At 39.4% G+C, this 12999-nt stretch overlaps 1 protein-coding gene across 3 annotated transcripts in view; it reads right to left on the bottom strand.

Moving 5' to 3' along the window:
- The window catches only part of CCDC148 (coiled-coil domain containing 148), a 56830-nt gene extending 43831 nt beyond the window's left edge, over positions 1–12999 (bottom strand). Inside the window, exons 1-3 of one of the 3 annotated variants that reach the window (XM_068686878.1) lie at positions 12756–12999; positions 4462–4534; positions 3376–3497 (exon numbers count right to left, since the gene is read on the bottom strand). In XM_068686878.1, coding sequence (XP_068542979.1) covers positions 3376–3497; positions 4462–4516 — 177 coding nt within the window. In that variant the 5' untranslated portion in view covers positions 4517–4534; positions 12756–12999. Of the gene's footprint in view, positions 1–808; positions 901–3375; positions 3499–4461; positions 4535–12755 lie in introns of those variants that run through there. The other 2 variants (XM_068686879.1, XM_068686880.1) reach the window with 2 other exon arrangements.

Below are 12999 nucleotides of genomic sequence, written 5' to 3'. Positions count from 1 at the left end.
CCTCCCCAGTCAACTACTTCTAGTTGCAAAACCCCCCTCTGTTTCCAGAGCCACCCATAAATCACCCCCCTATTTTTATTTTTATTATTATTTTTTCATTCCTCCTCCCCAGACCTTCCTTTACGCTGTATCTTTCTACTGCAGAACAGCAGTGAGCAAGGAAAAAAAAAATTGGAAACGCTTGTCCCAGTTCATAATAAGGAGTAAGGAATAAAGGTCTCACTCCACATCTAGCCCAGGAAAGAAACACCATTATGAGACATAACTGCTCATTTTTCATTTGTCTCAGGTGGCAGTAATTCACTCTTAAAAATGCTTCGTCAATGTTCCTGCATAGTGAAAGCTGGACAAAGCCACACGCTGCCCCCTCTGCCTTCACATGCACAAAACCCCTGAAAGGCCACATCTCCACTCCCTCTGCCTGCTGCGTAGGTGACACCAGCAGGCATCCAAAGAGGAAGCTGTGGAGCATTCCCGTACAGTTCTCATCCACAAGTACTTTTCTTCCTTAAGCAGCCAACAATTGATTTGTCATTTGCTTATTTGGTTCCACATCCATGGAGAAGTAACTCAGAACTTCAAAAACTGGATTACCCGAATCAGCAGCAACAACAAGAAGAAATAGGTGGGAACACATTTTATTCTCTGTGGAGCTTTCAGCATACATATTTTATTACCTACTCAGTTGGAAAACACTTGAAAAAAGGTGAAATACCAAAAGACAAATGATGAAAAATTAGTTTCAAAGGGACAAACCGTTTAGTGAACAGCTGGAGGAGCGCTTAGATGAGCTACAGGCTTCCCATACCTTTGGGTTTGCTGTTTAGTGAGCTTGTTCACAAAAATGTCCCATGTTTCCCCTGTTGAATTGTAGGTAATGGAAGCAATCAGAAGCCCTCCCTCAGAATGGCACAAAATTAAAAAAAAATAATAAAAGAATCCGTCAACTGTCCGATCTTTTACATAAGTGACACTGACAAGCCAGGTAATACATATTCATAGAGGACACACTGGCGAGCGAGATAGAAAGACACTCAAGCACAAATCTCTAAACAGCTCCCTCAAGTTAACAGGACCTTCTAGCTTCTGGTTCGGACCGGTTCTACGCATGGAGGTCTGACACTTGCCAAAGACGCTGTACGACCGCCCCGCAGCCACGAGCTCTCAGCTCACAACGCCTGGCCTGACTGCAGCAGCTGGGCAAGCTCCTGGAAGCGCAGCGCAGCCACGCAGCGGGGGCCAGCCGCAGGCCGCAGCCGCTGAGCTCAGCCCCGCTCCAGACGGGTACCACAAAGACACCTGAACGGCTCCACACCGCACCCAGGCCCAGCGGGACCCCACAGTTTCGTTGTCATGGCACACGAAAGCTAAACTGTTTGTCCAACATGCGCTTCTGAGGCAAACGAGCTGTGTTTGTGCACTGAACCTAAGGTAATAAACCAGCCCAAAGCCAACCTCGCTGGCTGCATCAAGGGCCCAGCTAAACTACCACCCCGATAAAAGCAGTCCCAGGCAACCGGGAGCGCACATGACAGAGTGAGCGGGTCTCGTACAACAATTCTGCTTTGAAAGGTGACCCAAAGAAGCGGCACCTTGATCACCGCACTAACATCCTATCTGATTAAAGTAAAAATCTTGCTTGAAAACGTACTTTGTCACAATATCATTGTGTCAGTATAAAATCTATAAACTTTGGAAGAATAGAATGTCACTTTTATAAAGCCTCTTTTCAAAGCTATGGCATACGTTACTGATTTTAGTGTGGTATTAAAATAAGAATGGGGAAAATATTGAAGAAAAAGTAGTAAGAATATATGAATATATTCTCCCTATATGAATGTACTCGCTATAATTTTATTTTATTTTTTATTTTTTTAACAGGGAATACAACAAACGAAATATGCACATACAGAACAGCAGTCTGCCTTCTTGCATTCACTTCCCCAAAGGTAGCTTAAAGCTCAAGAAATTGCAACTGATTCACGTGTGAGTGGTTTATCTGCTGACAGTTCTAGTATCAAGTTGTCAAATTTCATCTACCTGTTACATAGATGTATATGAATGTAAGCAAGATTGATCAATGCTTTCACTCAAAATACTTGAAGATATACTAATTCCTTGAGGTTTCCTTATGAGGGTATTACTTCCTGTATTATTCAAGTTTTTTCTTTGTTTTTGTTGTCTTTATTTTTTTTTTTTAGGTACTATAATAATGAAGGTCATGTGCAGTATTCAAGAGTTAGCTATATCTTAACCTTTCGAATTAATCTTCACATTTTCTCTAATATTTGGTCCTTCTACAAAGCTGGAACTCTGTCATAACCTGTTTGGTATATGCCTAACGTAAAGATTGTAATGAGGCTGTCTGGAGAACTACCTGTGCTCATCCTGTCCTCCTCCCTATTGAAAGACTGGCCGCATTTTTAATTTACTTACTCAGTTTCACAAATTATTTTCTTCACATTTTCTTCTAATTAACTTGTACATAACTGAAGACTTTGGGTCTACCACTGTCAAAAATGCTTCCTTCCCTGTATCCCCATTCTTATATACCAAACCACCTTGCTATTTTCAACTTGTACAGCATCACCCACTGTTGCATGGATTTATTAAATGTCTCTGAGATCAGACTTATAAAAAAAAATTAGCATGTGAAATTACATGATGAGTGCTTAGTCTTCGGTGCTTAGTCTGGATACTGGATTTGGTACTTAGTCTTCTCTCCAGTTTGACAGCACATAATTTTGTCTTCAGTTCTGCTTGTCACCCTGCTTTGTCAACACATCATAAAACATCATTCCTAACAAAAGCAGAGGTAAAGCTTTCATTGAACTTCATTAGTATTAAATAGACTAGCTCTTATTTACTATTTGAGACATACTGCAGCTATTTACACCTTTCTGTCCAGCTCTGAATTTACATTATGTGGCTATAAAACTCTTCATTTTTTTCTCAAGCGCTACCTCAGCTTGACTTCTGGAAATCTTCACTTCATGTCTATATTTTTGGTTTATTTTTTTTCCAGAGCAATCCTCCTTCATTCCCATAACTTCTTCATTATCCCCACTATTTTGAGTTGATTATCTAATGAGTCTGGATGAATTTCCTCTAAGCACTCAAATATAAACATCTCCTGTCTTTTTGGGAAGCAGATTCCATGTATTTTGCATCCCTGATTCCAAGAAATTCCATAATTCAACATTGAAGTTTCCATGTCATAGTAACAGTGTTACAAACTCGCATCTTTTGCCCATCGTGAATACTGTTAAAACAATTTGTTATTCCTGTTCATTGTTGGATTCTTTGAGGGCAGTGAAAAAATGTCATCATTGTACTTTAAAAAAATAATTGATATTAGAAATAAAAACCACATACCTTTAACTGAATTTTTGCTGATGCTATTTTTTCTATTGCAGCAAGTTCATATAGATGTTTGTAGTCAATGGGTTTACCCTTCTGGATGCATAGACCATTTTTCATAGAAGTCACCAGATTTTCTAGTTATCACAAACATTTACAGTCATGTCAAATTCAATAAATACTTTAAGTATGAGCCATAAAATGAAAGCATTATGCATAGAATTTAGAAACAGTATAATAAAAACATTAACTGTTTCTATAACAAAAATTGGAGTTGCTGAATAAGAGTTTGAAACAAACATAAGCTGGTAGAAGTCATCACGGTCTCTTCATGCAAGATTAATTCAAAAATTAGGCTCCTAGCATACCAGATGCAAACTTTACATTTATATTACAGGTAATGTGTTTGCTGTGTCTTTTATTTTAAAGATATAAATAAATGCTATATATCTTGTATGTATACGTTTTTGGGTGTACACATACACATAAATCCATATTAATAAAAAATAAGCTTAGGTAGGTATGATTACAAAATATCTTTTCACAATATTATGTAACAAAAATTGGCTAAAGCCTAAGATACAATTATATTGGTCTACAAAAATACTTGAACATTTGCCCAAGCACTGCAAGCATACAGATTCCCAGTAATTTCCCATGTGAGCTAGGATGCTTATGGGGATAAAGAACAAGGCTTTTCTTTCCATCTCTTTTTAGGTACCTTTAACGGTGAAACTTGCCATTAGATATTAGGTTTGTGTTTTTTTCTATTCACTAGTAAGCATGTAGTGGCTGGAAGCAATATGTCTAATAAATGGTTTTGCAGAAGGATCCCATATAAAATGCTAAGGTAAGTCCTGCAAAGCTATCTCATGATCCTCCTTCAAGTCTCTCCTAAGGATTCTCATTTGCCACATACCTGCAGAAAGCTTGACAAAATGACCCTAAAGTTAATGTCTAATTATGGAAAGATTTTTCATGTTAAACATCAAAATACTACTGTAGCTTCCATATGCAACAATTATTTGCACAGAATATTTCAGAAATAGTTTTATTCTAGCAATCCGAAATACTTACATTTGAACATGATAGCATACATACCTACATCACTAATCCTTTGAGGTGTAAACAACGTTCCATGGTCTGGTTCACACATTTCTTATTTTGTTGATATCTGTTGAGAAGCAAACAGATATTTCGAGAAAAATTTTGAGAATATCAATACTGTGAATACAATCTAAACATACATATACAATGAGTATGCATAGTTTTGCTGAGGAGAGAAAATACCTTGCTGAAAAAGTGATTAGACAGAAATTCTGTAAGTTCGTCTTTCATTTTAAGGAAGATTTCATTTTTTTGTACTAAAAAAAAATCTCTTACATTCTTTAGAAGCTGATAAAAGGAAAACAAAGTATTATTTCTTTGATGAATCTGCAATGCTGTCAAATAGGAGGTCCATTTCCCTTGTACTATTCTAAACGTAACTACCATATTCACCCAAATATAAGTTTTTTTAGCTGCTCTTTGATTTTTAGAAGTTAAGGCTGAAGAGATCTCTTTTCTTATAGTTACATACTTTGGTTTATATGTGGATCCCTCTATACTCCCTTTAAAAGTCTCTCCATTAGCAGCCGGCAACCCAAGCCAGCTGTTTCAACAGGGTCTTAATTCCTCATGAGCAGCCATGACAGGCAGCGGGAAACGTGTATCCACAGCATCTTGGGATAAACCTGACATTTGAGATGGAGCAAGATCTACCATGAAGTTAAAAAACAAAACAACATTAATGTCTGAAGAACATATTTCCACTTAGACACACGTGGGCACCATCACAGGTCTCACATACAAAGAATACATGCGTGCAGTAGGTGGCCACAAGGCGTTTCAGCAGAACTGCGCCAACAGCTGAGGAACACCAGAGGGGGAGTCACGTTTGACCGGTCCCCCCGCAGACCCTGTCTCATTCCCAGCCCGACCTTTCCCACGTTTCCTAGACACAGGACTCCACCTGCTTAGGCACAGCTGAGGCATTTGTCCAGTCCCACAGCAGGTAGCAGCACGATAAATAGCTGACCTGCAAACTCTGTTCATTTGTGTTTTGTGGAGTTATTTTTCTGCTGTTCTAATGAGTTGAACCTGCTTATCCATACAAATCCCAAGGATGGCCCAGTGCATCAAGAAAAAGGGGAAGAAGAGCAGCAGAAGCAACTGAAAGAGAAGGACTGACAAACAGCAATTGGTTTCAGTCACGCCAAACTGTAAGACTGCAACCAAAGGTAGTTCCGCATGTTCCCATGAGCTGTAGTTCCTCCCGACAGCATTCTGCATTGCAGGATCATCAAAAACAGCTAAAGTGTCGAAATCTGATCTAGATGGACAAGTTTCATTGAATGAAGTTCTGTTATTACTGCAGGCAAATGGTGAAGCGTAGCTGAAACACTGCCATTGCAGTGGCTCAAAGCCAGTGTTTGATATTTGATCTGTACATGTTTAGTTAACAACGCAAGTTAAAAAGCAAAGAGAAATCATGACCACCGGGTTCTGTAAACTAAATATTCAGTGACCACACCAAGAAAATAATGAACTCACTGATGAAGTGTGACATTTCTCAATGCTTCTTGATTCAAATTCTTCAATGTTATTGAACACTATCCCTTGCACTAAGCCAAAATTCTCAGTCTAAATGCCACCTGTCTTCACCCACGTGTGACCATTCATCAACAACAATGGAACCTCTTTAAATTTGTTCTGAAAGAAAGTGATGGTATCAGCTGGTCAGAAGCTAGAGTCATCTGACCACAGAGGCTGGAATTAAAGACAGTTAAAAGTAAGCAAATATGAAAATACATTTGGGAGTTTGCTTCCCTTCTGAAAGATTAATGTGTCCTTTACAATCCAGTAGCCAACTGCAAATAAATCTACAGTCCTACCCCAAAGTATACACACTCCTCGATGAAAAAAGAAAGCAAATAAAATGAGTTGACACACGTGTTTTGTTGATCTGATTTTCCCTCCTTAAAGCAATTATTTGGTTTTAACTTGTAACAATGTAACACTGCCAAATTCATCCAGACAAACGACGTAGTTCTCCATAGCAGAAGCAACCCTGTTAGCCTATTTGTCATGATAATATTTTATCTCTACACCAACTTATCTACATATAATTCTCTATCTGCATATATACTTCTGCATATGTACATACGCTGGAATTGATTTTTTAAAAATCACATTTGCGCTATCAGTAAATCCTCCAGGTAAAGATATGAAGAACCCAGTAACATACGGGAGTTGCACCTTCTGGTTTCGAGATGCAAAAAGACAGTTTACACGGTGCTTCCTTACCCTCCAAACAAATATATTGTTCTGCTGCTCCTTAGAAAGAACAACTATGCACAGCCTCATCTTTATTTCTTGGAAGAAATACAACTGGAACAAGAAATGCTCAACCACTAACACATAAATCTTTAAGCTATAGGCAGATCAATTAAAAAAAGCATTTCGTTGAGGTTGTTTAGAAATCTGTGTATTATGACACTGGAAGTACTGAATTAAACGTAATTCCTTAGATTTCCAGCCTCCAATATTTTCTTTCTGGGAGGAGGAGCAAGTAGACATCAGCATCATGAAGTTCCGTAATTGTTAAGAGGGAACAGGGGGCTCTAATTTAAAAAAAAAAAAAAAAAAAAAAAGTGAAACCCTGTAAACTGGCATAACTTATTGTGAAATTCTGTAATACTCAGCATTTTCTGTAAACTCCAGCAGTTATGTGACACACAACCTTCCACTGAATTTATGGCTGCTAAAGCTGAACAGGAAAACCTAAAACAATAAGAGCTCAATAGTTACAAGAGGTATAAGAAAACTTGAAATTTTTTTTACTCATCTTTTTAAGGCTTTCAGTATCAATCACAAAAAAAAAAAAAATTCTTTGCTTAATTTTATTGTTCCTTTGAAGAAGAAATTAACCACATACCTGACTTTAGAAAAAAGGCTAAGCATCAAGATATACCGAAATTCTTTATTTTAAACCTGGTACTCCTGCTTTGATTGACCAGTCTAAAACAGACTTTCATACGCTTCTCTCTCAGCAAGATCATAAGTCATCACAATTCCTAGCCTCATTCATGAGGATACTAATATTCAACACTGCCTTGATGTTACTCTAATCCTACATATATTGATACTGGCATACATAACAGCGAGGAATAACTGCCCCATGCCTCCTCTAATACCATCAGATAGACACTATGTTTGCATAAAACCAAGAAAACAAGAGTGAGTACCAACACAAGGATTCCGTAAGAGTGTGACCATTGTCGGGCAGAGCCATTTGACCTCCAGAGATCAGCAGCATCATTTTAAAACAATGGCAAGCTGTTCAAAACAACGGCAATGTTTAAAAGAACAGCAAGTTCTCTCCAGAGATTTGGCATGCTGTGGCTAATATTTACACTGTAGTGTTGACTTCCTTAAGCAGAGATATCAGCAAGGATACCATATTCAGATTCCGCAAACAGAAATAAATCTGCATTAGACCTGAAACAGACTGTCTGCATGTGCTTTGTGGAACATTCTGACTTTTTAGATTTGTAACAGCCCAGTCACAGCAGCAGCTTTGACCAAGTTGCCAGAATCCCTCAAATTGAAAGCAGCAAAATGTATCTGCAAAGGGAAACACAGCATGGGATAGTTTTAACTACAGACTGAGACATCAAAGTTCCTTACAACATCAAAATGAAAGATCTGTAACAAAGCAAGACAGCTTTTCTTTGCCTGCTAGCTCTTGCAGTCCTTGGCACCCAATTTCTCAATGCTTAAGTTAGAGAGGGAACTCAGTGCTACATACAAGTACAATGGTACCAAAAAAAACAACCGACCCCAAGGGATTCCCTGACTTGGCTCTTTTCACTAGGTTAGTCCTTATAAAGAACATTTAAGCCTCCGTCAGCAGTTTTACTGTCTGCAATCATCAGTATCACAGGGGAGCTACTTGCTATCGATACAGGCAAGCTGCTGTCAGGCAGCATTCTTGCAGCATGCGGTGTCGTGTCGTGTCGCATCAGTAGTCCGAGGAAATCCCTGCTGATCTCCATCGCCACAGCCGAGTGAAAAGAACTGTGATTCAGCAATTTCAGAGAACAAAATCTACTTCCATTTTTCATTCTTACAAGCATAAGCCATGGACAATCAAACATAGCAGAAATGTTTTCTACTTCCCCTGCATTTCCACTCTAGTTCACAAAAGCAATGCACGTATTCAAGGGGACATTTTGCTTTTTAACAATGCTACTGGATTTTGTGTTTTAGTACATTCAAAAGTGCTGTTAAGCACACTTCTTCCTTTGCTCTTCAGGTGACAATCAGATTTTTTTAAAATTTATTTTTTAACATTAAAATAGTAGCTTCCTCTATGAGAATGTCTTCATGAAATTCTGCGATCTGTTTGTATTTTGTCTAGTTGGAGTCTGTGTTTAAAAGGGAACACAAATAATTTCAGAGTAAGGCTTGGCATATTTTCATCATAACAGCTTTACCAACACTGAATTATTTGCATTTTTAAAGATAACAAATGTATTACATATCTGTGGGTTAATTCTCAGGGTGCTTGCTCCACATCTACCTGCAAGCCTCCTATAAGTTTCAGTTCAACTTTTGCACTGAGTAAACATTACAGATTACCTATACTTCACATTTCATGGTGAAAGTGATTAATTTTAGGTTTGCAGCTGCTTAACAGAGATAATGAGTTAGAGCTAATGAGTAAAGTATTCCTTATATTTTGTCTGAAAAACAGGTATACGAAAAAGAGGCAATCTAAAGAACTTAAAGAGTAGAAGTCTCAATTTCAGTAAGAATTCAGTGCCCTAAAAATATTTTCCCCTTCACAGATTACGACAGAATAACTAATTCACACGCTTCTTTTCTAAAGTATTTAACTCAATAATTTGTACTCCTTTGAACATGAGTAACTTCACTTGGCAGCAAGCTTTCTCGCTTTAATAGCCAGAGCGCACTTTCATTTTGGGAATAGGTTTGTTTCTGTGGGCTTTTTCAGCAAACGGTTTATTAACATCCATCAAACGCAGCTTGTATCAAGAACACTATCCAGGAACTTGGTTAATCTTTTAACTATCTGTGACCAGAAAAATTAAGAAAAGATTTAAAAAGGTTGACACCTTGCCATTTAAAATTAACTGTTGTTCAGAATAGAGCTACAAGGAAATTTGGGTACCATTCACGGACGAGAAAAGAAGCTTCCCTTGCTTTAAACACTGCATCCCAGTGGTGAGGGATAAAAAGGCAGAAAGGAGGAAGGAAACTTAGGTTTCTAATAGCTTTTCTAGAGTCTCCTAAGCGCTGAGCCATAAGGACTCCCACATATCCATACACATTACTCCTTAATGTTTTCTCTGAATGTTGTGGAGCGCTGCCTACTGCTCACACCGAACACCCTAAACTGAAATGAGATATACTGTGAGTATTTAATGGAAAACACTTCATCCAATCACTCCAATTTCAATAAATAAATAAATAAACAGTCCATCTGGGTTGCCTTTCTCAGCTCTGCCCTGGGTCAGTGATGAAACAGAAGCAGAACTGCAGCAGAACCCCGGGGCAGCAGCTCTAGGAGGCACTGACTTTGTTCGCAGTGCCCATAGGCTTTGACCAAACAGGCAGGGCACGCTGCGCTAGCAAACCCATCCTGAGGGGTACCTACAAAATGGTGAATTCTTTCACAGAAAGCACGTGTCACCTAACAGTGTCCTGCTGGGAAGATGCCCGGGTGCCTGTGCGGCTCTATTTAGCAACCACATCACTGCAGCCCATGGCACTGGCCAGCCCAGGGTGCCGCACTCCTGCCTGAGGGGTGCGAGCTCGACCCCAAGCTAGCAGTTGGCACAAGCCGATGCCTTCCTCTCCTTGGGCTGTCATCTGCAGCGTGCTCCAAAGCCTACAGTCAAGGGCAAGCTTGTCTCCAAGTACCTTAGAGGCAATGAAGTTCAAGTGCAGATTTGTTTTTGAGATCACGCAAGGACGGGCTGAAAGCAGGGCAGCTGAGAGGTGCCCGAGCACTGCCTGGATCCCCGACGGCTGAGGTCAGCAGGGACCCCTGGGCACACCCGGCCCAGCCTGGCACAAGCAGGGGCACCCAGAGCAGGGCGCTTGGGAGCACACCCAGGAGGCTTGTGGGGATCTCCAAAAGGGAGATTACACATCCCCCTGCGCAGCCGTGCCAGTGCTCTGCCACCTGCACAGCAGAGAGGTGCCCTAGGCGGACGTGGAGCTGGTGCCCTGTCGAGGTGCGAGTGAAAGGGCTGGTCAGGAGCCACGAGCACCAGCCAGGTCAGATTATGTTCTCAAAGCGTCTCATGGATGACAAGCTTCTCCTAACAAAAGGAACTACGTCCTTTTTGAAAACTAACCATGGACACCAGTAACCCTAGCAGCAGCACAGCTACCCCTCTGCTTTTATTTATCCCTTAGACTGATTGCCAACATCTCTTCTCTCTACTGAGATGTTTCTGTTTAACAAAACTTCACATACTCACATTGGCTTCCATTCCTTTGGTTAGAAACAAGGACAGTATGTCTGAGGGAACAGAAGTTATGCAAAAAAAAAAAAAAACAAAAAAACAAACAACACAACAACCAACCAAAAAAATCATAATGCTGATGATTTTTCTGTAATTTTACTGTTTGATTAAATAAGAGCTCATTCCCTTGCAACTTATCCGTTCCTCTCTTCTGTAATGATGTCATACAGTTGTATTTGATCTCAGACTTTCAGCAGGAATTACTTTCTGATATCACAAATTCAATGTTATAACCACTAAAACACTGCAAATGAATATACTAAAATTATTTCCGAAAGGGTAGGATCTGTTTAAACCTGTATTTAATCTTCAGTAACTAGAAAATATACCAAGGAAAATGATAAAAGCAGTGCGAGTTACATTTATTTCTGTTTTAATGCATATACATCTAAAAACCTCTTCAATGCTATAAAAGTTCATCTAAGCTTGAATTCAGATGCCCTGCTTCCAGGCTTTGTTCTAACTTCAATACAGCCTCTAGGCTGGAAGCCTTGATGCATCTTAGAAACAAAAAGTACAAAAGATGAAAGAGACATTGAAAAGAAGCCATCGGTACACAGAAAACTGTTCCCCAAGCCTGCTAAATCAGCCATGTCTACAACCAGCCATGACTAAACCTTTTAGTAACAGTATGAAGCACAGGGTTTACCAATGCTCCGTTTCTGTTCTGGTTGATAATTTAGTATTTCACTACAATTCAGAACTCTCTAAGAGAATATGAATATGTCCTCCAAGAGAGGGATTATGCCTCCAATTCAACTGAGCACTTAAGCACATTCTTATCGTAATGCAAATACTCGCTTGTACCTAAAGTACATGACTTAAGCATATTTTTAAATATGGGAATAGCAAGCATTAAGACAAGATCCTGCTCTCTTTCATTTAAATAGAAATTAAACTCCACAAATGTTAGTCAGCACTTCTGGAGCAAGCAAAGCCTGCACATGCTGCTATTCGTGATGATTCATACACAGCTAAGGTCCCAACTCCACAAGCGTGAATACTCCCAGAGAATTTAACCATTAACTTTAAAGAAGCTGAGATTTCACCACCTCGATTCAACATGCCGTTTACACACAGAAGTCTTTGCAGGTTCAGACCATGAATGGCAATTTTTCTTATCAGCTAATGTACTGCTAATCAACAGAAAAGCAAAATTACCGTGGGGCTGGCATTTCCTGATCTGCACATGCTACTTAGAACAAAACATTTTAAGCAGGTTTTAAATCAGTCATGTTATTAACCGTAACAGCCAACAAGAGGAAGCTGTATCAACTTGACACAAAACACAATTTAACGGCATAATCAGTAACATTTTAATAGGTACACGTTTTGTGTGAATGAAGGCTGCTTCACTTTGCAACAACAGGTGTTAGTATTTCAAGTCCATTCCCAGTCAGCATACACAGTTAAAAATAAGACCCAGAAACAAAACGCTGACTTCATTTAAAACTTCGGGAGTCGATGGGAACTGCAGTTACGGGCTAGGACAGATGTTTCCTTACAAAATCAGGAAAAAAACAAACACAAGTCCCTTGATTTCAGTGCTCTCTCTTTCAAATGTCTGGTGATCTCTTAAAATCCAGAAAAAACACCCCCACATTGCTTGGCTTCTGCATGTTTCCATTCAAAGGTGAGGAATGGTAGCATGCAGGCATTTGAACTCTCTGATCCCAATTAGTGTTAGGGAAAAGAGGCAGAGAATCACTCTTATTGTACAGGATGGAGTAAAAACCAAAAATAACCATCTTTATCCTTAAATCAGACCCCTTCTCTTCTGCTAGTTGAGCTACCTACCTGAAAACGGCACCCATTCACAACGTTTTAATCTTAAAGATTTTGCAGCAGTTGATCACTTCCCCAGGAAAAAAGCACACAGGATAATACTCTTATCATTCAGCGTCAAAACAGCCGCTAGAGAAGTCCCCGAGTTTGACTATCATTCAAATCCTCATTCCCTAAGGAAAGAATTGTGGATCTGTATGAAAGTGACAGAGAGGAGCGCGTCTCTTCTGGGAACGTGCAGTTCTAATACTTGTCT

The sequence above is a fragment of the Anas acuta genome, chromosome 6 (assembly GCF_963932015.1).
Source record: "Anas acuta chromosome 6, bAnaAcu1.1, whole genome shotgun sequence".
In the NCBI taxonomy this organism is placed as follows: domain Eukaryota; kingdom Metazoa; phylum Chordata; class Aves; order Anseriformes; family Anatidae; genus Anas; species Anas acuta.
The sequence above is the reverse complement of the archived record's forward strand: the minus strand, read 5'-3'. Positions and strand labels throughout refer to the sequence as shown.